This window comes from Chenopodium quinoa, unplaced genomic scaffold (assembly GCF_001683475.1).
Source record: "Chenopodium quinoa cultivar QQ74 unplaced genomic scaffold, ASM168347v1, whole genome shotgun sequence".
Lineage (NCBI taxonomy): Eukaryota > Viridiplantae > Streptophyta > Magnoliopsida > Caryophyllales > Amaranthaceae > Chenopodium > Chenopodium quinoa.
In genome coordinates this window covers 1,365,989-1,392,166 of record NW_018742309.1, presented here as the reverse complement: position 1 = coordinate 1,392,166, position 26,178 = coordinate 1,365,989, and the positions used below count along the sequence as shown (strand labels likewise).

The window sequence follows — 26,178 nt, the reverse complement described above, 5'->3', positions numbered from 1 at the left end:
GTTGAGTAAGCATTTCTTTTATAAGAATTTTAATCATTTTGAGACTCTAAAGAAGTCTTATGAACCATCAATCAGTATAAACTTTCTAAAGCCACAGGATCATCTATATGTGAATGATTCTTTAGACAATACAAATATAGATACAAAATGAGGGCATGTATTAGTAAAGACGTAACATGAGTTTGCCTTGGTTAAACAAGTGAGCTAAACAATGAAGAGGTTTATTACTTTTTTCCTCTTGCTAACTAGAGTTATGCTAGCTCTTTGTGCCCCATACAAGAAATAATAGTAATGTGATGCGCCCGTGCACCACATTGTAGAAGGAATTAAGATATAATAGTAACGGGATGCGCCCATGACCTTTTTAATCACCCATTTCCCCAACAATGAAGTTGTGATTTTTTTTAGTATCGACATCTCTCATCATCATAATTGAATGAAGAGTGCTTGAAAGAATGTAAAATACATTAATCCCACGGGTTTTATCTACCTCCTCCACTGGAATCGTAACCTAGACTTTTCATTATCATCTTTGTTATATAATATATGTTCATCACTCATAATAGCTTTAAGACTAAAAAAGTATCTAGGAAGCTAAACTTTACGTGTCACATTGTCACTAACCAACCGAAGCAAAGTGTGTCACCAGCAAGTAACATCAAAGAAGCAACTTATTGTATTTTCATTTGATGAAATGCTTAATTTGAATTACATCTCCATGAACCTTGTTAATCCAATGACATTCATCATTTGTTTCTTTTATAGACTTTACATCATTGCAGAACATATAATTTGTGGAAAATGAATTTATGCACAGCACACAAAGTCAATAGTGAGGATTTTTTCTTAGAATGTGGAGAGAGTGTGGAACCTTAACTTATTTTATTAAAATACTTGTAGCTTGATTTTCTGGAATTGCAATGAAACAGGGGATACAAATGGTGGATAGCTTTAGGCTATCAATCTCCAATAAGCTTTAGGCTACAACTCTCTCTCAAAGTTTTCTCATCAAAATTTACATAACCTCCTACTAAAATTCCCTATCATTTTAATATTACAAACATTCTACTCAAAAGCAATCCTACAACTGGCGACACAGAATCAGTTCTGCCATTTTGTGTAGTCACTCCCCATAGTGCCATAGTGCTTCATTAAACTACTTTGTCACTTAGTGCTGGCTGCTTCTCCTTTTTGTCTTGTATCTCAAGGTGCCTCCTCCTTTGAGTGTAAACTTGCATAGGTGGCTGATTTGGTGGCCCGCCCAACCCACCAACCAGGTTCATCACAATGATGTTGGGACTTTTTTAAAAATAATTTGAAGTGTAAAAAATAATCTGGGACGGTTGGAAAAGAAATTTGATTTGATTTAGTTACTGTAATAGGGATCAATAGCAGGAATACATTAGAAAATCTTGAAGCCGTAAATCTTGAAACTGAACTTGTACAATCAATGGCTGATTACATTGGCTTGATAGACTGTTCAGATATTAAGCTAATAAATTGTTTAGCTGCTTTTTATTAAGCCACCATTGGATGTATACTTTTTTTTGCCTTATTGAAAATGTTGCTATCATTTTGTTCAGTAATTAAAATTAGTCTGTCCATAACCTTATTGGTATTGTAGGCAATAGAAGCTGCTATTGAATTCAATTTGGACAAGGTGGAAGCAGGAGCTCAGGGTGAGCACAAAATCCAGCGGGGATACCTACCTGTAACAACTTACAGCTGCCATTACATTGTTGACGATGAGTTTCGGAAAGCTATAAAAGATTTTCTTGTGCGGGAAACAGATCAGGTACTATTACATTTAATGTAATTATCTCGACTTAAGTTTTCACCAGTTCATTTTTGTTAGCGAATTAATAAAGTGTTCCTCGGAGTTTGAATTGGATGTGAAAGCTACTCTTGCATCATTTATTCTCAGCCTATATCATTACCTATCTTTTTTTTTTTTTTTTTAACCATGATTAAGCCCATGGATGGTCATATTCTTCCAATTACCCTGCCACTGGTTTGGATGGCAAAGTGGAAGGGAAAGGGAAGGGAGGGAAGAAGATGAAAGGGGGAGGAAAGGAAGGCAGGGATAAGGGAGAACACAAGGTTACCTTTTCTCTTCTTATCTTTTCAACATTGGAAGGATTTAGTTTATTAAAGAGGGAGGAAAAATGAATCCTTCCATTTTCCTTCCCTTCCCTCCCACCAAATGGTACCCAGATAAGGGTGGATAAATCCCTTCTTTTCTCTTCACTTCCTTCCAATTTTCTCAATCCAAACAAATAAGGTATCGTGTTGCTTTTGGAGGATACGAGTGTACATAGATTCTGTATTTTCTTACAGGATTTATTGGTGGTAACTTCTCCAAAAAAGTAGTTAGAATTTAAAATAATGTTAATATGGGAGTTGTCTTTTAAAACTATCCACAATAACTAGGGTTGAAAAAAAATGTACCCAGTATTCCTTTAGAAAATTTGGCCATGAGAATATTAGAGAAGTCTACTATGGTATTTTTGAGGAAAAAAGTCTACTATAGTTGACTCGTAGATTTGCACCAAATTTATTCAATTAACTTGCCTATGAGGACTCTTGATTGGGTGAAGGGTTTTGTAATCCGTTGCTTACCAAGTACTTTTAGGGTGTATTTGGTATGAAGCAGTCCCTCCATCCCTCTTTTATTGTCCCATTTGACTAATATTCTCTCACATAAAGTGGGTCCATGGTGCCAAAAAAAGAAGACTGAGGGAGTATGAGGTAAGAATGAGTTGAACCAAATGCCCCTTAGTAAAGAGACTTAGAATAAAATTGTAGAGAGGTAAATGTGGGTAAAGGTGTCAATTCGGATAAGCGGATAGAGTTTGGGTCGGGTCTATTCGGGTTGGATCTGTTCGAGTCGGATATGTTTGATTCAAAATTACCCTTTAAACCCGCTTTGGGTTGGACCGGGCCACTTTCGGGTCGGGTCAAATTTGGGTCAAGATCTCTCGAGTTCAAATTGGGTTTGGTTCAGGTCAATTTTAGATCGGTCCATATTTTGTTCGGATAAAATCCGATCAGGTTCAAAATGGGTTTGACCTGGTTAATTTCGGGTCGGATGACTTTGGATCGGATTGGTTCCGATGCGGTTGATTTCGGTTTTGTTAAGTTTGGTTTGATTAGTAAAGTTAAAAAGTATTCGATTAATTTTGGTTCAGATACTTTTCGTGTTTGACTGGATTTTGGCTGGTTGACCAAATTTAATATTCAAATAAGTACATTTTTAAAACTATAGTAATTATTGAGTTTTTTATCTTGTTATTGGGTCGATATTAAGTTATTCTTGTGTCATTTTTTCATATCATGTCATTAATATATGTTTAATTAAAAATAAATAAATAAAGGTAAATAATAAGTTAAGTTTAAAATTATGGTTAGTTTGAAATCATGTCAAGTCAAAATCAGGTCGGGTTAAAATCGGGAAGGGAGCCCCAGTTTATCTTCATGATAAACAAAAATCGTTTATCTAGTGGCATTTTCGTAAATAAGTCAACAAAACATATCAATCAGCTTGGCTTTTTTGCAAATAAATCAACATTTGTGAAACCTGCATTTAATAATAGTTGTCGACTTATTTACAAAAATGCCACGAGATAAACACTTTTTTGTTTAACATGAAGATAAACTTGTATTTTCTCAATATCGGGTCGGGTTAATATCAGTTCGGATAAAAAACAAATCGGATTGAATCGGGTGTTTGTCGGGTCGATTTTTTCGGTTCGGATTGAGTTCAGGTCGGGTCAAATCGTTTCGATTTGAGTTCAAGTCAAGTCAAATCGATTTCGGGTTGAATTCAAGTCAGGTTAAATCGGTGCCGAGTTAAGTTCAACTCGGGTCTAATTCGAATATGGGTGGTTACAGATCGGGTTTGGGTCTTGAGTTTCTCTGATCAAATTGGATTGGTTACAGTTTAAAACGGATGGTTTTATTCGGATCGATTCGGTTTTGACACCTCTAAATGTGGGTTGATGGTTTTAAACGATATTTTCTCCATTTCATAATAATCGCAACATTTTGACTGACAAGTCAGTGTATAACTTTGACCATTTATACTTGTAATTATATAATAGTAAGAATTATAGAAGGTTGGCATAATGAAAATATACCTACAGACTTAAAAAAAAAAAAAAAAAAAAAAATTGCATGCTAACATTTTTTTTTTTTTTTGTATATATATATATATATGATGCAAAAGTTAAACTATTACGATTGTTATGAAACAGATGTAGTAATTGTGTTATGTTATTAGATACAAGAATTGATGGCCACAACAAAACAAAACGAAATCTTCTTATTTTTATTCTGGGTTAATGATCTGTTGATTATTCCTCAGATGATGCTTGTGATGAAGGTATTGCGTGAATCGGGGCCCTTCAAAGATGATATAAAATGGGACATTGAAGAATAAATTCGCGCTTCTCCTTTAGATTCATTGTGGGGACAGGATACAGCTGAGTTCAGAGAACTACTATGCGCAGATATGCAGAAAAGAGAAGGTTGTAAATTACAAAAAATGAATACCTTTACGTACCATGAAACCTATTCTTTAGGGTATGTACATTGCTAAAAGAATCTACTACCACGGTCCACAACCTGTTCATGTTCAGGATGTGTAGGATGTATAGATGTATTACTCTCTCTGCTTTTTTTATAAGTTAGAGTTATAATTTTCGTCCATTTTTTTTTTATAAGCTAAAGTTCCATTTTTGGAAATCTCTTATAATTTAGTAATATATATTTACCCACTAATGTCCTCACTTTTTTTAATTGTATCATTTCTCACTTTTTCAATGGTCCCCACTCCCTTTCATACCACTTTACTTTTCAATAAAATAAAACTCACTCCCTCTCACACCACTTTATTTTTCAATAAAATAATAACCTTATATAACCCACTAACATCTTATTTTATTAAACCACCTAAAACTCCGTGCAATTTCATATCTAGCCTATAAAAAAAACGGAGGGAGTATGAATAATAATTACTCATGAAGTTCTTACTCTCCCTGTTTCTAAATAAGTGACACGTTTGACTTTTTTTTAACTATTCATATAATTGTTTTAACTATGGTTTTTTTTAATAATATACAATAAATAAATTTTATCATGAAATATATTGTTAAATAGATATTAATATAAAGTTTCATACTCCCTCCGTCCCCTTTTGTTTGTCACTTTTGAAGGAAAATCACGGGATTAAGGTGGAGAATGTGAAGTAATGAAAGTATTTGGGTAAGTGAAATTCCCATCTAATAAAGTAATAAAAGTGCATGGGAAAGAGACACTTTCAATTAAAAAAATAATAATAGTACATGGGAAAAAGAAATTGAGGGATTCAAGAGTGTAAAACATTAAATTAGTCAAATGCCAAATGTTACGGTAAAATAGGAAGAGGACTTAATAAGGACAAAAAAAATAAGGGTATAAAAGTCTTTTTATGTATCTTAATAATTATGAAAATATGAAATGTGACAAACATTTAGGAGCACCCAAAATGGCAAAAGTGACAAACAAAAGGGGACGAAGGGAGTAATATCAAATTATTTTTTATTTTTTTTATTTTAACTAGTGAATTGACTTGTGTTTCAAGTTTAAATGTGTCAATCAATTAGGAATAGAGAGAATATTAAAATAATCTCATTGTGGTTTGTAGATATTGATTGTATTGATTATGAGATATGGGATTGGATGAGTTAAATGAAGGAATTGTGTTATGGACTTGTCCAATTACTAATTATAATATGAATCCTACTATGGATAAATATTTTTTTTAAGAATTTAAGGTCATGAAATGTAATGTAAACTTGTTATTAGACCCTTTTTATTTATGGATAAATGTAGAACTTTAACCTTAAAACTTTTAGTGGCTTTATATTTTAGCAAAATTTCAAATCAAATTGAACGAATATCCAACCAGAGTGAACTGAAAAACTCAATGCCCGAATAATTGTTTTCAAAAATTTTTGATACAATAATGGATCGACAAAAGTGCAACTAGAAAGAGACGGTTTTTTGAAATAAATTCATCCTGAAGTTGTTTAAGAATCAATAGTATAATACTCCTATGCTCTCCAACCTTGGAACATCTTTTCAAATAAAAAATTTGTGCCACCGTCTAAATAATATTTACCCAGAACTCCGGATTTTTCTCCAAACTAAGCCCAGTTGACAAAATAAATACCAAAATGGTTGCGTGGCAAAAGTATTTACCAAACTAAGTTTCCACGGTAAAACGCTGTCTCGTACAGCATTTTATGCCCTGGTTTTTTTTAAAAAAAAATTCAACCTAAAAGACAACGTTTTTAGTTGTTGACTTTTTTAAAAAAAAATTTGTAATTTCTGTTTTTTAAAAATAAAAAGAAAAAAAATAAATTAATATGTACAACATAAAACGCTGTCTGGGACAGCGTTTCTCTGCTGGTCTGCAGCACCAACAGCCAGCAGCCCTTGTTCTCTAATTTCTGCCTCAGCACACTACCCCTGCCTTGATTAAGCCACCACAGTCAACCACCACTCCCACCACCAACCCCCACCGTCGACCACCACCTTCCGCCACTTTCGACCACCATTATGCACTTCAAAATAGTCCAACTACCCCCAACAACACTTCAACCACCTCCACCACCAGCCCCAACCTTTCCTCCACCGTCGACCACCACCCACCACAACCAACCGCACTAAAACCACCTTGAACCACCACATTAACCACCACGGGCCATCGCTTCTACCCCGTTTCTGATTATGGATCCCAAATGTCTGTTGTTTGATATATATTGGCCTAGAAGAATCTATTTTGACTGACATAAGTCCGATTTGGATAAATAAGGAAACTAAACTTCAAACTGCACACAGATTCATTCAACAAACATGTATTATATTAATAATGTAATCGTTATATACATCACTCTAGAAAATGTTTGTCTACAACAAATAAATCATACAATACTATCCCGACTCATTAATTGGGCCTAAAGGTTCCCTAGCCTGACTGTCGTCCGTTCGTCTACGACGCCGACTGTAATGAGAAATGGTGGTGAATGGGTCTCGGGGCGGTGGGGGAGTGAGCTGGCTGGACGATGTGTCCTCCTGGGTCCCGGTGGGTGCAGTACTGTGGATGATGTACTCCTCTGCGTCTGTGGGTGTCGTATAATCACCTCCATCGCTACTCTGGCCGGGGTCGAACTGTGAATGGAAGGAGTGGCCATCTTGATCGTCCCGCTGGTGGACGAGATAACTGTGACCATGTCTCTATAAGGAAGTCACGGACATATCTCGCATCCGCTCGACCTGGGCTCTGGTGGGTCCGTCTGCAAGGGCAAGTGACAGTGCATCAAACATCCCCACCATATCCGCCGCCTGCAGTAATCATCGATCAATCAGTTACATGATGTATAAAAAAATAAAAAATGAGGACGATAAGTAGAATAAAAGAAACTCACATATCCGTTAATGACGTCATATGCTTGATGGTAATGTGTGGTTCCAGTGTTCGGTTCCAGTGTTAGTGGTTCCATATTTCCTCCACTATACTCAACAGTTGATCCATCGCACAGAATTTCACCCCCCCCACCGGCATAACAACACTACATTTTGTCCAACCATATTCTACATAACAACCAAAACATATTTTACTTAAAGACGTTAAACCATCCCTAAATTACCACAATCAAACAAAAAATGTTTACATACTTTACAAAATAACTACTAAGAACCCCTAAATCACCATTATTACACAACAATATAGGTTATGACAATTGTTCAAAAACTAATATTTATCAACCATTATCAACAATTTTCAACATAACCAACAACAACAATTTAACATTATCCAAACTATTATCAATACTAACAATATCAACACTACCAATATCAACACTAACAATTCAACAATTACCAACACTAACAATTCAACAATACCAACACTCACAATTCAACAATACCAACACTAACAATTCAACATTATTAACACTAACAACTCAACATTATCAAGATTTTAACCACAATTCCAAAAAAAATTAGAAACCGCCAACATAATCCCTAGAATTTAAAAAACAAAGAGAGATTGAGTACATACCAATTTCGGGGTGAAGGGAGGCTAGGTTTACTGGGCTTCCGGCGTCTGGTCGTCGGAGTGTGACGGTGGAGGTGGTGGCGGCGGCGGCGGCGTGAAGGGAGGAGCACAAGTATCTTGGAGAGAGAGAGGGATTAAGTTAAGGGGAGTTTGGGAATGAAGAAGTTTGGGAATGAAGGAGGGAGGAACAAACGCTGTTTGTTTTACGGCAAAAAAAATATAAACGAAAGAAACGTTGTCTGAGACAACGTTGCATTAACAACAACAAACGCAGTCTCAAACAGCGTTTTAGTACTCTTTGTAAAACCTGGTAATTACAATTTTTTTTAAAAAAAGTCAATAACTAAAAACCTGGTAATTACAAGTTGAATTTATTTTTTTCAAAAAAAAAAACAGGGCATAAAACGCTATCCGAGACAGCATTTTACGCTGGAAGCTTAGTTTGGTAAATACTTTTTCCACGCAACCATTTTCGTAAATATTTAGCAAATATGGCTTAGTTTGGGAAAACGACTCCACCAAACCTACCTCCTCTAGTAGCACAAGGTGCACACTCTAATTCTCTTCTCTGTCATTTCGGTCTCCTTTCTCCAATTTTGTTCGATTTTTTTTATTACAATCGATCAACAAATGTCGAGTATGCCATACTTAGGCTGTTGATCGGGTGTAAAAAGCCCGTAAAAACGCTCCGTTTCATCCCCAGGTTTTAGATCCTCATCAAACATTGCAAACAAGTATGTCTCAATCTGTTGACCTAGTGTCAAAGGAGTCCCCTTCTTATCATGCTTGATCAATTTTTTTTGGTTTTTTTTTTTATTAATCTGCTGTGTTAATGCTGCGGGCAATGGGTCAGCCATCTGCTGTGGATGTGGAAAAAGGCTAATAGATGTCATGGGATTGATGAAAGTTTCCTGGTGGCTCGTGGCAGGGCATCACTTGTGACATCCACTGATGATGGGATGGGTGTCCGTTGAAGGTGATACAGAGGCGATGAGTGGTGATCGATTTGTAGCAGGAGCATTGGGTTGGTGTATGATGGCATTGCAGTAATGATAGTGGATTGGTGGTACAGTGATGACGCCAAACTGGGATAGTACTGCTTATTTCTCTCGCATAGGCAATTAAGCAATTAAATCCCTGCATAAACCCCCGATCGACAATTTAAAATGAAGAAATTGTTATAATTGTAATTTCTTAAATCTCGCGCAAAGAAGCTTACAATCATTGTGCAAAGACATCATTTCCCCAAGAAAAGGTAAGGAAGGAAAATTTAATACATCTCAAAATTCAGTCATCAATGATAAAAAGGAAGCACCGCCCAATATCTATCTACAAGAATCACCTATTCTTTTTTCTCCCAATCTACAAAACTATTATAACATGTAAGGAGAGCAGAAGAAATGCTCAACATCAGGGAGCAAGATAAAAACACCCACCCCAACAAGAATTGCACGAATCATAATATCAGTCATCACAAACTCCATCTACTTTCATGTCCATACATCTAGTATCTACCAGATGAAGGTGGGGCAGGGGGCAATCGTGTTGGCGTGCGACGACTGTTTGAGCTTGAGCCAGATCCGCCATTTAGATCACCATTTTGGGCTGGATCACTGTACCGCCGACTGTGTGTCCTAGAGAAATCTGTCGGTCCATTAGCAGCAGCATCAAATGCACTTCTCCAATCTTCCCCAGCCCCTGAGCCCCCTGTTCTGGGGCTGCTTTCTGCAGAATAGTAAAACAAATCTTGAGTGACGTATTTATAAAGCCTGAAGGCAACGCGCAAAAATTATCACAATAACAAATGTTCAAGAAACTAGAACAAATTAGTGAGCAGGAAGCAGGTCAACATGTCAGGGGGAGTGACAGACAATGCACAATCCAATACTGACGAAATTTTACAAGGTTGTGCAATGAAATTTAATCTTAACAATATGGGAAAGTTGAGTTAGAACCTTCCCACAAACATGTTTCAGATTAAATCACAGTATACGCGGATATGCCTATTAGAAAAGTTTGCAACTGCAAAACCATTCAAAGTGAGCGTGGAAAAATGAGTTTCTCAAATCAGGTTGAGTTGGATCTTAATCAATAATTGATGACTTATTAAGTTTTGATTCAGGTCAACTTTGGTGAAGTCATATGAACTAATTAGTAATCTTTTATGAAAATCAGTAATTATTCGTCAAAACAAAAATTTAGGATCAGTTTGGTTAAGAAGATCAATTTCAGTTCAGGTAAGAATAGAGTAACTAAACTTCAGGTATGGGCAATTTATTTTGGTTTGAGTAAAAGGCTATGGCTCAATATTTCTATGACAATGTAAGTTTTTGTGTAAAACATTTTTAAGATCATCGCCATGGGACTTCCATTACAAACTTAGATCTGATTATAACTACAAGTACTTGCAAAATGGAAACTAATTAGGGGGTGGTATCCACCAAACCCATTATGATTCCACATATGGGTTTGTCACAATTTTACATACAATTTTCGATCCATATTTGGTAGTATAGAATACTTCACTGATGTACTTTTTCTAGCTTCCTGACATACATATTTGGCATTCTTGCAGGTAATTAGAGTGTAGAACAGCTCGTTATTTTGGTTTTTTTGAGCTTCACAAGTTCCCAACAGACAGGATTAGAGGAAAGAGGATGCAATATGTTGGAAACTAATATGCTATCATGAAAGAAACTCCAGAAGAAGAGATTAATTACCTGCACCACTACCACCATCAGACCACCCATCTGACCGGTTATCATGGATGCTTAGTTGCCTCACCAGTTTTGATAGAATAGTTGACTGCTTCGTGTAACGTTCTCTTTTACGCTTCACATTTTGGTCTTCTTGAAGGAGCTCTTCAATCTTTGCAGAGCTCTGGCCACTGTGAGTAGAGCATTTTTAATACAAACCCATAAAAGATATAAAGAATACAAGGTTAATAATAGATATAACCACAAACAAACATCTACATAGACAACGATTTAATGAGAGATAAATGAGAAAGAACCTCTGAATATAAATTTTATCACTAACCATCCAAATATGCTGTTCATTCATTTATTCATTATTCCTACTTTCCATTTTTGTGGTTCCTTATTGATCTTATTTTTTCTTTATTCCTTTTTATGGCACAAAAAACTTATAATTGTACTCATGTCTCTAAACATAGGTCCACTTATAATAGTACTCAATGTCTCGAAACAACTTATCTATCTTACCCAAACGATCAACAAGGGACCTATGGTCCACTAACTCTCATAAATCAATCATTGTTTAAAAATAAATAAATATATATAGCCATAATTCAAAACTACAAGAAACTTTACAAAATGACAAGTTTGTAAAAACAACCCTAACTATATTAGAATCGAACATACGCACTTGTATTTTCACATAAATATTAATTCAGGCCCAATAAATATAAAAATTTAAAAAAAAAAAAGAAAAACAAAATCAAATGAAAACAAGTGTATCCTAGAAACTAGAAAGTTATATTCCAAATTCCTAACTCAAGGTTACATCTTTTACGACATTATCTGGTCATCGTACATTACCATGATGCCCAGGCTCCACAGCACCTAACTACCTAAGCAACCAACTGTTTCCATCGTACGAATCTAGAGAACAACATCTACTAGTTAGGCATTAATATTCTTTAAGAGCACAAGAATCCTCTAAAAAATGTCACCATTGTCCACCATAATATGAAATTCATACCCTGTCAGCTGATCCACTACATGGTCTTAATTTTCCAGGTTATATTACAATTCATACTCCACTATCTATTTAAAATAAATAAATAAATAAATAAATCTTATTTAGACTTTTTCTACAGTATGATCACCGTGAAAGTAGTAACATTATGAGACGGAAGGAGTATGAGATTTCAACCTATCCGACAGAAATAAGCCTTACAGCAACAAATCTTTGGTCTACTTGACCATCCTTTATCTGGGTCTCAAGTAAAGCCGGGTATCTTAGCCATTAATAGAATTGCTCACACATCTTCATCTAATCATCTCCAATTTATACTCAAGTAAAATTTTCAACAGCTATCACTCAAAAAAATTAAAAAAATCTTATTTAGATTTTTTCTACAATATGATCACCGTGAAAGTAGTAACATTATGAGACGGAAGGAGTATGAGATTTCAACCTATCCGACAGATATAAGCCTTACAGCAACAAATCTTTGGTCTACTTGACCATCCTTTATCTGGGTCTCAAGTAAAGCCGGGTATCTTAGCCATTAATAGAATTGCTCACACATCTTCATCTAATCATCTCCAATTTATACTCAAGTAAAATTTTCAACAGTTATCACTCAACAGAAATCACAAATTAAGTTATTTAGTTTTAAATTGGCACTGAAGGCAAAATATTACTTCTATATTTTTCCCCTTTTTTTTATACTTGCAATAGTTTTACTTCCACACAGTTCATATATCCCACTATGACTAGCTTTGATAATTAAATACTTCCTCCCTTTTTTTTTAGTTGCATCACTTTGCAAATTGCGGACTCCTAGGAAATTTTTGGAGATGAGAGAGATAGAGAGAATAAAAAGAATGAACCCATGTGATAGGAGAGAGAGATTGTTTATTGACTAAAAAGGAAAGTAATGCAACTAATTTAAAACTTCTGTTTTAGTAAAATGATGCAACTAAAAAGGAACGGAGGAAATAGTTAAGAAGAATTTAGTCATGTGGGATCTTGTTTGATTCGTCTCAATTCATACTTCCCTAATATCAAAATTTTATAATATTTACATAGTGGAAATTAGAAATATAAGTGATTGAAATTAGGCATTGGCAAACACGAAATGAGAAGTGTTGTAAGTAATAAATAAATAAATAAATAAAAACCAGAGGATGTATATAAGAAACCACAAAGAAGACCTAACCTTATGGAACTATACAGTTGATTAAGCATGTCCTCTTTGGCTTTCTCCACTTGGCAAAGAACAACAGCCTGTTCAATAGCCAAAAAGTCAATAAGAGGGGATGAAAACATGTCAAGGTGGAAGCTAAGTGAAAACGAAGGATGAATTCTGACTTTTGGCACATTTGCAGCAAGGCTGTTTAGAACAGCTTCGACATATCCACGCACTTCCTGAGACATCCAGCGAAGCTCCTCTTCAGGGTCTGCAGGTCTTCTTGCCATTGTATCCTATACCATTGTATGAATTAGCAAAGTTTATACAATCCAATTACTGCAGCAAGCTGCCAAAAACTGTATATATTTTTTTAAAACCACTCATAACTAATGGCTAGATAATCCAAGGAAAATGGGGGAAATCCCATGTTGCATACACATCACACTCATTCTGTCACTGTTAATCATGAAGTATCACAGCTCCGTCACAAGTAAACAGGAGAAATATACCCTTTTTACTTCCCTCTTTCCCAGCATACTTTATAAGTACACTGATGGTCACTTTCTTAGGTGATTAGTAGTGATTCCTTTATTAACAATACAATGAATCATAAAAAGAATAAGGCAGCCTAACAATGCCTAAAGGTCTAACAACACACACCCAGCCCAGACAACCAATATAAGAAAAGGAAGAAAAACTGGAGAGTGAAACTTACTAGGGAACCATCAGAATGACTTTGACGCATCTGTAGTCCAGGTTCACCCATTCCTTGACCACTTTTAAGTATTGCAATGTTCTTCAACTTGTTCAACCACTCAACCTTGTCAGCCATACTCTCCGCTTTCAACAAGACAGCACTATGTGCTGCACAGCAAAGGAACAGATTCTTATAGAGGTAAACTTGATCAATCAACCAAAAAAAAAAAAAAAAAAAAAAAAAACAAACAAACATTCTATGCTTTCCAAACCTTTAAGAACAGTTTTGTATGGCACTTTGCTCGTCAACTTGAATGTTAGGCTGGGACCTTTATCAGGACCATTTGACTTTTTATCCTTGGAACTTTTTGGGGGTGCATCTTCCTCATCAGAAATTTCTTCAATTTGACACTCCTGAAAAGTCATTAGCAATTTATCACTTGATGGGCTGGTGGCAAGAGATCAAGCAAATGTAATTCTGCTGGCTTACATGATATTAAGCAGACACATTCTAGAGTTAACAGTATCTGTTTCCATGCGAGAAAGAAAATTGTATCTCATCTTTGCATTTTTTGCAAAATATTAATTAATTACTGTGGCAGCTATAACTTTTTATTTGCACTTGACTAAAGGTTTTGCTAGCAATTTGTTTTGAATATTTTTGATAAACTAAACCCCTTAAGTCAAGTTGAGAAGTTTTATAATTACACTAGAAATTTTCATGTCCTTTTTGTTGCAGGTGTTCGAGTTAGAAGCTCCTCTCGGAAACAAAATTGGTTAGTGATGGTCTCTACATATTCTAATGAAATTACTCAATCCAACTTAAATGAAGTTTAATGTACCCTCTAATTTGAAAAATATTATTTTCCTTCTTTCTTTACGTTTTATTATATATATATATATATATATATATTATTAATTGCAGCCTTTTGGCCTGTTTGTTTGGCAGATGGGGGTGCTCTAGAAGCGTTAGGAGTAGCGTCAATGCATTTCGGACACCTCTCCACCTCCAATTATGAGGGTGTCTTGATTTTAGTTTCTAGTACCACCTTGACTCACCCTCATTGTTGTTATTGGCTTTACATTTTATTCTTTTATCCTTACTATTTTATCTAGTAAAAATACAATTTGCATCTTGAAATAATACATCAATTTCGTACATTGAAAGTCCAAACAAGATCATAAGCACAGATCTATAACATTTAGTTATATTGGATAACTAGAATGTTTGGTATGAGCATATCCAACTCCACTCTAAAACCCCATACATTGTGGGTTTGAAGTATGAGTTTAGAAATTGAAATTTTTTTAGGCAAACGTTAGGTATGGGATTTAGCCATATGAAGCGCGTAACTTATTTGTGTGAACCAGATACCCCTTATTGACTTTATATCTTTAATATAGGTTTGGATTCTTCTATACCCATACCACGTGTTTGGTTCAATATTTTTGCAATTATTTTACCTAGATGCCCAATCTCAAAATCCTCTTAGTATTGGGTTCAAAACCTCCTGTAGGGAGATGAATTAAATTTTAAATTAAAACATTGTATGCACAATTTTTTATGCTTTCAATAACAGTGCACTATTGCCTTCATTTCTAACACTATATGCCTCAACCTAAGTTATGTAACCAAACCTATGTAACTTAGCGACCTCTGAGTGTGCAGGCTCAGCCATGACTTCCACTACCCCGCCACATCAACCCTATTCACCCATCAACAACCATTGTAGCAACAGCAACCGCCATAACCAAAAAACTGTATATTCTACAAATTATGACTTTAAGTTGAGTTTTAAGGAAAGACAATGTACTATGTTCTAATGTTGATGGCTTTTACAAAATTGCTTAAACCTTTCCAATGCTTTTGCGAGGAGTTTAATGGTTTGGAGCATTTTAGTGGTGAAATGTGATGCAGACAACAGATTTATTAATTTTTTTATATGTATAAAGTCAGCAGCAAATTTTGAGCAAAATAAATTGAGAGAAGAAAAAATTGTTTATTTTCTTTGTTAAGTTTACCTGTCAGCCTGATCAGATTGACTTTGACTTTAATGCAACAAAAATGCCAAATACATGAATCAAGGTTAAGGTTATTAAGTATGACTTGTCTCAAACCATGAGTGTAGTGCCTGATCCTATACATATTAACCAAGGATAAACCTAACATCCACGAAAAGATAGGACATGAAACTCTGGCATTCAGTATATAATTCTAAGGCCTTTAAAAGTTTAAGCCTGATTTCCAAGCAGGAGCTATTGGGTAAAAAAATATAGCCTGGAGACTACCGCAAAAATTTAACAGCAGATTCCTACCAAAAAGTATAAAAAATACTAACAGTTCATAGTAATCGTATCAGTGCTTCTTTTACCTCCAAAGTGATTACACCGCGAAAATGTCTTTCTTCTTGTTTCTTTGTGTATCCAAGCTGCAAGAAAAAAAGACATAAAAAATCAATCAACCCATTCATTGAATTAACATATGTACTTAAGTGTGCCTATGTATGCAATCAAGATCCAAGATTCACCAAAATTATCCTACTACTAAAAGCTGTAAACAAGATCACATATATTGAATAAAAGATAAATTCCAACATACAATGAATTACATTTATGGAAATATAAGTTAATATTACTTACCCCAGAAAATGGGAGCTTTAAGCAGAAATAGGGTCACATTTAACGAAGATAAACCATTTTCTTTTGTCTTAAGGGGTTACATTTAACGAAAAGAGCTACTTCAGATACAAAAATAAATTACATTAAAAATTTGCCAGAACTGGAAAACCAGATTACATTTAGCATCATAAGGTTACTTTAAATATAGAAAGGATTATTTCCATGAAAAAAAACGCTATTTTTGCTTATAAGTCAGAGAAAGGTTAATTATTTGGCCAAAAAAAAAAAAGTAGAAAGTAACTCCGCCTACCAATCATGGCATAGAGAAGTAAATAGGAACAAAGATTTAATAAAACAACACTAACTCAGCCAACAAAAACTTTCAAAGCACCACCAAATCTTTGCAAAAGAGACCACTACAGCAACAAAGACAGAAGTTTAGGATATACCAACCTTTTTAGTTTTTTCGTTCAACACAAACCATCGTCTACTCCAACTGTTAGTTTTTGCACTCTTCTTCAATAAGAAACCTGAAATTTCATTTAAATTTAAGTCCAGCATTACATGATACAAAGCATTATAGAGTGCATGCTATGGGTACAGTGTCATGATCATGTAAGATAATTCAACTATTAAAGTTGTCGCATGTTCTTCATGATCAATGGTATAAATGGCATGGCATTCAAGAAAGGTTTTAATTTTTTAAAAAGTGAATTAGTTCTTAGACTTCCTTTTCTTTACCCCCCAAACGTCTCTAACTTGATCCAAAATGTCTTATCTTTAGTCCAAGCATTCAACAATTAGATTCAGTGATCATGATCTGAATTTTTTTTGACATGATCTACTTTCCAGATTTGACTAAACTTTGAGTTTGAGCATAATGTACACTAATTTTTAAAATAAAATATTGTCACATAAGATGTTTAAATATGTATTAACATGTATGGTGTACCTTCCAATTTTTTTTATTCATGGAATAAAAGATATTTAGCAATAAGTAAACACAAATTAAAAGAGTTAATCTGGTCTGATGTGACCCAATCATTTATGAAAAGAAGCAAATAATTGCTTAAATAAGCAGAATTAAACATAACCAAACATAGAATAAATTTGCTGTCCTCTTACACTGTTTTATTTATTAATTTTTTTTGCAAAATTAAGTTATTTTCTCAAGGCCTTTGAACATGAAATAGTATATCCAAGGAACCAAATTGCCCTCCTCCAAACACATCTCTCCAACCCTGCCACTCAACCACATTTGTCTAACATCAAAATTCAAAACAAATATCATCCCTCATCCTCCAACTTCTCCTTCTGCCTTGCCTCGCCTCTCTGCACATCTATCAAATCCTAAAACAAGCACCAAAACCCCCCAGACACCTCCATTAGCAACTTATTGCCTTCCTCAAAGCACTATCAACTTTTTCCAACTCCAACCTCCTAAAGGATCTCAAGCAACTGCTTCTTAGTTCTTACCCTAAATGCTAAACACTACTAGTACCATTCCTTAATGTCCTTTACACTTAGGCCACGTTCATTTCACCTTAAAAAATGATATTCAGTAATAACAATTTCAGTTCAATAAAAATAAATTCAATTGAGTAAAATTAGTACATTTCAGTAAAAATCAGCAACATAAAAGAAAAAATATAATTTCATTTTAGCAAAAATAATTTCAGTTTAATATTAATTCAGTTTAGTAAAAATAATTTAACTAAAGCAAATATAATTTCAGTTTAGTAAAAATAACTTCCGTTCAACAAATATAAGGTGAAGTGAACAGGGTCTTATTATTAGCACAAAAATTAATGCACCAATTAATAATGTGTGAAGGTCCCAACACAGGGAAAAGGAGCGGCTATTAAGTGGATCAAATCTCAGATTAGTTTATTTTTGAGTGACTAAGTTGTGGTGGGCCCCCATGTTAAAATGCTATAAATAGATAAGCAATGGTGAGCCAAATGGGGTATAATAGTAAAAATCATTTTCCAAAAACAGAGTATTTCAAGACCATAAAGAAACGAACTTATGGAGGTTGTGTAAAGAACATTAAGAAACATAAATAATAAGTACTACCTCTATTCCCGAAAGTTCTTTACCCTTACTATTTGCACGGATTGCAATGCAAACTTTAATCATTAACTTCTCTACTTTCATATTTTACAAAAAAAAAAAATAAAAAAAAATAAAAAAAAATAAAAAAAATCATAAAAAAAAATTGATATTTTGGAAAATAGATATTGAGAAGATTCAAACAAAATCCCACATGACTATGTTTTAAAATATGTCATAATGAGAATTTGTGGTCAAGATATTTCAAGAACGAAGGTAGTACATATAATACAAAGTACCAAGTCTACTAACAGTGTCAACAGTCACAAGACATTCATAGAAATTCAGGTTCTAGTCAGCAGTATCTCCAGATGCAAGGTTACAAATTCTAATAATATTGGAGATAAATTGTTATAATCATGAGGGGAAAAAAACATAAAGAACTAAGGTTAATTGCATCAATGGCAATGCAAAACACCCCAAGATTCATGCTAATCAAGTTTATACCAAAAAAAAATGTCAGGGCAAACCTGCAGTTATCTCTCCCTCAGGCCCAGCAGTCTTCACGCCAGAACCCTCTTGTCCCTCTTTGTCTTTGTCTTTGTCTTTCTCTTTATCAGATTTTGAATCCTTCATTGATTTAGAATTCCCACTTTGTTGGCTGCTTGTCTGAGGACTTGTTGCCTAAATAAGAAAAGACTTCAGAATTTTAAGGCAAAACTGGCACTATAAAATCACCAAAACATGTATCTGTGTTCAAACATCATTAAAATTTTAAAATAAATAAATAAACAAAACACAAAACAAAACAAAAAATCAAACCAGATAGAGTTCCTACCCTATTCAACATTGATTGCTCTGCTTCCGACCCTTTCTTGGAAGATCGGCTCTTTACCTCCTCTTCACGTCTCTGCCTCTCCATCCTAGCAGCTCAAAAGAATCAAATAAATAATGGGTCAAGATATACTAAAATGTGTGGATGCAAATATCAGCTTAACTTTGGTCACCAGAATTACATTCAAATTATAATAAGGTCAATAGTAAATCTTAGCCTGAATTCATGTAAATGGTTATGACAGTAACATCTGGGTAGGGTATAGAGCAAATCACTTATCAGCTAAAAGTTATCCACCCATACGAACAGTGATTAACTAGTGGCTAATCTATAGACCCTAAGCAATTTAATGGTTTCAAGAGAAATTCAATAAGCACTTTATCTTCGGTCAGATAAAGATGGGTCATATCATAGCTTGAAGTTCTCTTTCAAAACCATGCATATGAGCCATACCACACAATTTGTAAAATCAAAGAAAATAAAAAAATTAAAGGATTCACCACTGATCATTTGTTCACATAGTTTGTGCCCATAGCTATAGCCTATAGAGCCTTGCAATGAAATAACAATATACAGCCAAGCTATCTCATCCAAGGGTAGTATTTCAGTGCTTTCTCCCCTTACTTCCCTTTCCTCCCAACCTCCATATCAAGAAGTGGCCCTTTACTACCCAGAAACTTTTCTCAACATTACGTTTAGACAGTCCTTAGAATGAAACTGATATTGATGTCATGAACATACCGTCTCTGCACCAAACGAATAAAGTGTTGTGGTGGAACAAAGGCACGCTCCATATCTACTAGGTCAACTACCATTTGCTTTGCTTTGCCTTTAAACACATCAAGTGCAGAGCTTGCAATTGCGATTACCTGTTCCAAATTTATTAAAATGAGAAAGTGTGGGGCAATTCCTGTAACTTCTAAAATTGTTAACACCCATTATTTTTTCCACATAATTTAGAAAAGTCTAAAAATCTAAATTACAATAAAACACAAAGGCACACATTACCTCTCTTTTAAACGGTGGGTACCTTCCAAGACCCGGTGTGGCATTTGCAGATTGAGAAACAATATCCACCAGTACATGATGCACCTTTTTAAACAAATATTACCAATGAGTCAATAAAACAGAATGGATAGGTTGAAAGTGCAAGAAATTTGACATACCCAACTGGTAACAAACTAGCAATAATCAGTTAATTAAGTGAAGGATGGACATAAACACAGATGAGGCTATTGCAGGGGGGGGGGTGGTGGTGGTGGTTATACCAGAACAAATTATTGCATGACAATTCACACAGAAAACCCCAAACTAAAGTGAATCCTAAACAAATAGAAGCAAACAAGGTATATGTTGCCTAGCACTAATTGAGACAATACATAATATTCATGAGCATGTTCACCTCATCAACACAAAGCCGTGATGGTTCTTTAGCCATTTCAAGGACACTCTTTATCAAAGATCTCAGCCCCTTTTCAGGAGATATAAGATAGGGTTGGTAACCATCTGCTTCTAGAACAATCTGATAGAAGAGAAATAATAGAAGGAAAACAAATTAGTAGATATCTAAATTCTACACAAATTTTTTTTTTTTTTTGGTAAACCAAATCCAAGTGAAGGGCAATACCCTTTTGACATTGTTAATATCAAAGTGTCGTTCCAATGGAAGCTGCTTTATCCTGTTAGGAAAATTTCCCTCGAAACTGGCAACAATCTTCCACCCATTGCCCTAAGAACATAACAATGCAGTTTGAATTAAAAGGCAGCACTAACAACTATTTATGTCAGAAATTGTGTCAACACATCAAATACCAAGGGAGGTGATGCCATGCAATACAATTGACTCCAGCATAATGAAAATTATATACCTCACCACCAGTGACATGCCTCAAAAATTTTTCTTCAAATTCACGACAAAGTTCCAGTGCCAAAGCTCTCGTGCCTTCAGGGCTAGAAACCATTGACTCGCCAAGTTTCACTAGTTCATCCTGAACTATCTGGGACTTGCCTTGAAGTCTATGAAATTTAATAAACCACAATAATAAATAAGTAGATACTAAGAAACACAATAATGGGTCAATTAAGGCATGGAACCGCTCCACTGCTAGTCAGCTCTAACGAGCACTATTTGATAACTTCACTGCTCTTTGTACTCACCGTAATCAACATTTCTAAATTTTTCAACAACAAAACTGCCTACATTCCCCCTTAGCTTTTTACCCTCATACAGAGGCCAACTTTCAGGAGGTAAAGCAGCTTTTTATAACTACTTAACTATTTAATTACTTTCTCAGTTCCTATATATTGCACTCACATTCTGTTTTGGTATGTTTTATACTGAACTTATCACTCCCTTAGCATTGGAAAATTAGGAAACTAGTTTGTTTCCTTAACAAAGAGACCATAAGCAATGGCTGAAAGAGTATACCCAGAAAGAATACTAGGAAGCCTGACTTTCATACGGTTGCGTATTTGTGCAGCCAAAGATTCTACCAAAGCTATTCTACCAAGTTTGCCTTGGGGAGCCCCAGTTAAGATAGACTTAAGGCTCTCAGTTTCAGCTCGCCAAGCAGTTTCTAAGGAGTTCTCGGACCCAGCAGTTCCAGAAGCGGTAGCTATTGACACTGACTGACCAATTAAAGCAACCCATGGCATATCAGCAGTGCTTCTTGGTCCCTGACCCGACAACAAGGCCTGGACAGCAGCAAGGGCTTTAGGCTCTGAGGCAGCTTGATCTATTTTGCTGATTACACCAATAGTTCTCGTTCCTACAAACAATTAAAATTTGAAAGACTGAGCTATATAACAAGGAAAGACCAACACAAATGGCAAGTGTCTAATGCAGCACTATTCTCAAACTTGCCTTCCGAATCATGCTCCTTGGCAAGTCTAAGACCTCTTGCTGAAGATACTTCTGGTGCCTGAGAAGCAGGAATTACCACCAACAAAATTGCATCGCTGTGCGCCACATAGTCACTGACCTAATGTGAGATAGATCAGGAGATTAAGACCATTCACCCAATACAGAGTAATAAGTAAGTTAGAAAAAGATACATAGTACTACTAATTATTGGCTCAAACACATAATTTAAACATTACACGACTCACCATAGAATCGTCCACAATCCGTTGATCCAACCCAGGCAGATCAATCAATTTCAAAGGTGGAGCTGAACAAATAAATACAAAATCGTCAAAAGGCAGCCCAACAAGAGAAAACAAAAGGACAATCTCCATGACATCAAAATTGTCTTATCTCTGTGTACTTCAGAAGTCCAGTCTCTTGAACTTGCAACATAGTCCCAAAGGATATATTATAATTTAGGGCCTCTATTACCACATGAATAAAATTCACCTTCACAAATTTGACAAGGACTAAAGCCAAGAAACAGAAAACTAAAATACTAAAACAATTCCAGACTGGTAGCCTAAAAATTACAAAAGCCATGAAACAAAACACGCATTCAATACCAACCAGAAGAAGAGGCCAAAGGTAAACATAACCTGTACTTGTACGCAGCTTCAAGTAAATCTCATCACGAGTCTTTCCTGATGAGCCCTTGCTGAGCCTATCCTGAAGAGAATGCCTAAGAGCACCTGTTAAGAAGCAATATGGTACAAAAAAAGGTTAATTGCAAGAATTTTGTTAATCATTATGACTTATATACTATAAAATATAAGTTAGAGTAAGCAATCAGATTTTATTTGGTTGAGTAGCCTTACTTGCAGACACCTGCTGAGTTTTATTGTCAATTTGCAAAACAATGGATTTGCTGCTTAAAGAGCCATCTCTATTTAATTCAATGCTTATGGGAGCCCGTGTAGCTCCATTTTCACCAGTTGGCTATCCAAAAATAAATATATAAATAAAGATTAAAAAAATTAATTAAAAATACAACAAACATGCATTTAGTTTTGAGTGAAAAAAAATTCACTTCTAACTGAAATTTCTTACCAAAACCGGATGCCCTATCAGACTATTCAACACTGCTGATTTACCTGCACCCTGTACAATTATAAGAAGGAAAAACTCTGCACTCAGTGAAAACCCAAAAGAAAAGGGAAAAACCAGCAACAAGCTTTAACTATTTAACCATCAAAATCATCATGTGTGATCTTGGCACCAAAAATAATTAAAAGGTATCTAATATATGGTGGTTCACGAGTAAAAAAAAAAAAAAGTTTCTCAAGAAAATTTTACAATATCACAGTTTTTTATTCTATCACACAGTGCAGAATGATAAAATAGAAATCTCGATACAGAGTTTCCTAATTCAATTGTTGCATTCATTTCATTTTCTCGTTCCGGGAACATTCATACTCAAAGAAAAATACTTAGAATTAACAGGAGTCATTAGCATTCGATTAAAGTCCAAAGTTACTCCAGTCCTCACTAAACTTGAGGTCTTTCTGAAATCCATTGAGCAAGACAAGTTGTCATAAATGTTAAAAACAGCATCGAAGGCTTAAATGCCTAAAATTCTAGAGTCTCATAAAACATGAGACCCAAAATAGCAAATATTGTAACAAGTTACACTTATAGAGGCATCAGCTTGAGTAGAATTAAAAAACTAACAGGTGAAAAGCAAAAACTTTAATAGAGTTTTAAGAAGATGATTCTGAACTAGTGAAAGTTTGTGATGAAATTAGGTGGTAGAAGCCAGTGTATGGTGGTGCAACTGAACAATATAAATAACTTAAGGCAACAAGTGCTAGTGATTCGAATAAAATAGGTGATGGATTCTTTTATTTTCATCATATATCATATGTTCACGCTCAATGCTAGAAGCCATAAAATTGTTTAATTGTGCCTCAAATAAAATACATGCAGTGTTTCAAAATAATCATGTAAAATCAACCATGCATGTTAAGCCACTCGCTTTTTAATTAAACCTTTGCTACAATTATCTATATTTTACAAAAAATTTCTGAGCTTCATATTCAAGGATATAGATGCAGTCAGACCATCATGATGATACAAATACCAATTTTTACCTACCACTCAACCAAATGTTCTATGTCCCTTTAATGAGGATTAATTAGTCTTTACAATGATCTCCTGCCGTATCTGCATGAAATGCCCATCAACTTTGGGAAGGAATACGAATTCGCCAAAAGGGGCAAATCAACATTACTTAAGTGATGAAACATAGATGATCCATTCTATGAGGTATATTAAATATCTTATTTACTGGCAGATCCAGATTAATATATTAAAATACTTCTGTACACTGCCAAAAAAAATTATAAAAAATGAAATAAACTACCTCTGTTTCATATGCGCAACAAAGGCATTTACACGGACACGGACTCCTAGGCAAAATTTGTTTGTGAGTGTTAGATGGAGAGAGAAAGATATAGATGTATGTGATGAGGAGAGAGATAGAGATAAATGACAACTTAAAAAGGAAGGAAAACATTTGTTGCACATAATGTGTAACATCTGTTTTTAAGTAAATGATGCACATAATATGGAACGGAGGTAGCACATATAAAAAACACTTACATACATGTGCCTTTTCCACCTCATTTCATCATAACCCCATTTTTTAAATGAAATCCTAAATCAGATATTAAACAATGGAAAAAGGATTAAACAAAAAACAAAAAAAAGCTATTAATAACAAATGCCAAAAATTATAGACACCTATGTTACTGCAAATTTTAGGCCGAGTGGATCTATGTTTCAGAAACAAAATCATAAACTACTTTATAATTCTTTAGTATAGAGAATAGAGAGTGCTCTGATGAATTAATAGAGAAGGCAATTTTGATCATAAGCTGAATCACTATAAACTAAAGCTCGTGTTCAGCTAACAGAAGTAACTTCATTAACACTAATGCCGATAAAGCCGCCTACTATTCATTACTAATGATTTGCAGTAGACACGATATAAAGCACGCACGCAAGGCCTAACTACGATTCTCTATCAATTGTAAGACAGCCAACCAATCCTTGACCAATTTGCAAAATGCAATAAACACCGACACTATCTCAATACTTGCAATTCAGTCACGAAATCATAGTGTCAGCATCATCATAGATCATATCATCAAAATATCCAAAAAACTGACAGTTAATTCATCAAAATCACACTTTTTTCAAATCAGAATCCAAATAGGCAAATCAAGAGCTAGATCTCAAGCATTTAGCAACTAAACAGCGAGGTTAAAAGCACCAAATCGAAGAAATTGAATAGCAACTTACGACATTGCCAAGCGCAACAACATTGAGGAAAGTAGAGTTCCGACGAGACGACGATGCCGAAGCAGAAGTATCATCGACATCTTCATCAGCAAGCACAGAAGCTGCTTGACGCATCGCATCAGAAAGCTGCGACAAATCTTCGATCGCCTCCATTTGAGTTTCTTTCTTTCCTCTTCAAATTAAAACAAAAAAAAAATTAAAAAAAATCGAATCCAAGAAAAAGGGGGAAGAGATCGAAGAAAAGAGTAGATCCAGAAATGAGAGGAGAGAGAGAAACCCTAATTTGATTTTGGAGGAGGAGATCGGCAGAGAGAAAATTCAAATTGGGGGTTTTGGAATTTCAAACTTTTTTGAAGCTTTTCAGTCAGATTGAAGGAGTGGGGAAGAGTTTTGAGGTGCGGTGGTTGTGATGAAAATATACCCAACAACAACACCAAGTTGCTGACGGAGCGGATTTTATTTTACAGGTTTGCTAATTATGTTTAGGTAACTTAGCCGCGTGAAAATAACACTTGTATTTCTAATAACACTATGTTCATATTTTCAACTTATTATTCAAACTAGTAAATTTCCTCTCTCCCTTCACCTCTTTCTTCTCTTCTAAACCCTAGCCTCCATTGTTAATTTTGGAGGGGCTTCCATCGATTTTAACCGGTAAATTGGTTTTAACCGGTTGGAAAGCCCCAATTCTTGTTTCGTTTCTTTTTCGTTCTTTTAGGTTTATAATAATGCTTCTTCTTTTTGAGAGGAACTTTTCTCCCTCAAAAGAAAGGGTTCCCGATCTC

General features: G+C 34.9%; 2 protein-coding genes across 3 annotated transcripts in view; one reads left to right on the top strand and one right to left on the bottom strand.

The window, feature by feature from the left end:
• The window catches only part of LOC110687953, a 37,254-nt gene extending 32,471 nt beyond the window's left edge, over positions 1 to 4,783 (top strand). For both annotated transcript variants that reach the window (XM_021864608.1, XM_021864616.1), the window contains 2 exons: positions 1,625 to 1,795; positions 4,364 to 4,783. In XM_021864608.1, the coding sequence (XP_021720300.1) occupies positions 1,625 to 1,795; positions 4,364 to 4,438 (246 nt within the window). In that variant the 3' untranslated portion in view covers positions 4,439 to 4,783. The remainder of the gene's footprint in view (positions 1 to 1,624; positions 1,796 to 4,363) is intronic.
• A 4,485-nt stretch (positions 4,784 to 9,268) lies between these two features.
• Positions 9,269 to 25,863, bottom strand: LOC110687943 (dynamin-2B-like). Its single transcript, XM_021864596.1, has 23 exons — positions 25,671 to 25,863; positions 25,394 to 25,565; positions 23,141 to 23,191; positions 22,909 to 23,029; positions 22,690 to 22,782; positions 22,294 to 22,355; positions 22,049 to 22,166; positions 21,614 to 21,953; positions 21,054 to 21,201; positions 20,813 to 20,914; positions 20,588 to 20,707; positions 20,194 to 20,277; positions 19,927 to 20,054; positions 19,189 to 19,273; positions 18,881 to 19,034; positions 16,752 to 16,828; positions 16,052 to 16,108; positions 13,952 to 14,093; positions 13,699 to 13,847; positions 13,163 to 13,276; positions 13,011 to 13,078; positions 10,822 to 10,988; positions 9,269 to 9,826 (listed from the first exon to the last, which is right to left on the bottom strand). The coding sequence occupies exons 2-23, from the start codon at positions 25,544 to 25,546 to the stop codon at positions 9,606 to 9,608; spliced, it is 2,754 nt and encodes a 917-aa protein (XP_021720288.1). The 5' UTR covers positions 25,547 to 25,565; positions 25,671 to 25,863; the 3' UTR covers positions 9,269 to 9,605.
• Between the last annotated feature and the right edge of the window lie 315 nt (positions 25,864 to 26,178).

Excerpts from the sequence above, each read along its gene's own strand:
- LOC110687943 (XM_021864596.1), bottom strand. The coding sequence starts at position 25,546 with ATGGAGGCGATCGAAGATTTGTCGCAGCTTTCTGATGCGATGCGTCAA. Across the intron at positions 22,356-22,689 it reads GAAGCTGCGTACAAGTACAG|CTCCACCTTTGAAATTGATT; the intron begins GTTATGTTTACC and ends TTATTTGTTCAG. Across the intron at positions 16,829-18,880 it reads TGAGGGAGAGATAACTGCAG|GTTTCTTATTGAAGAAGAGT; the intron begins GTTTGCCCTGAC and ends ATGAAATTTCAG.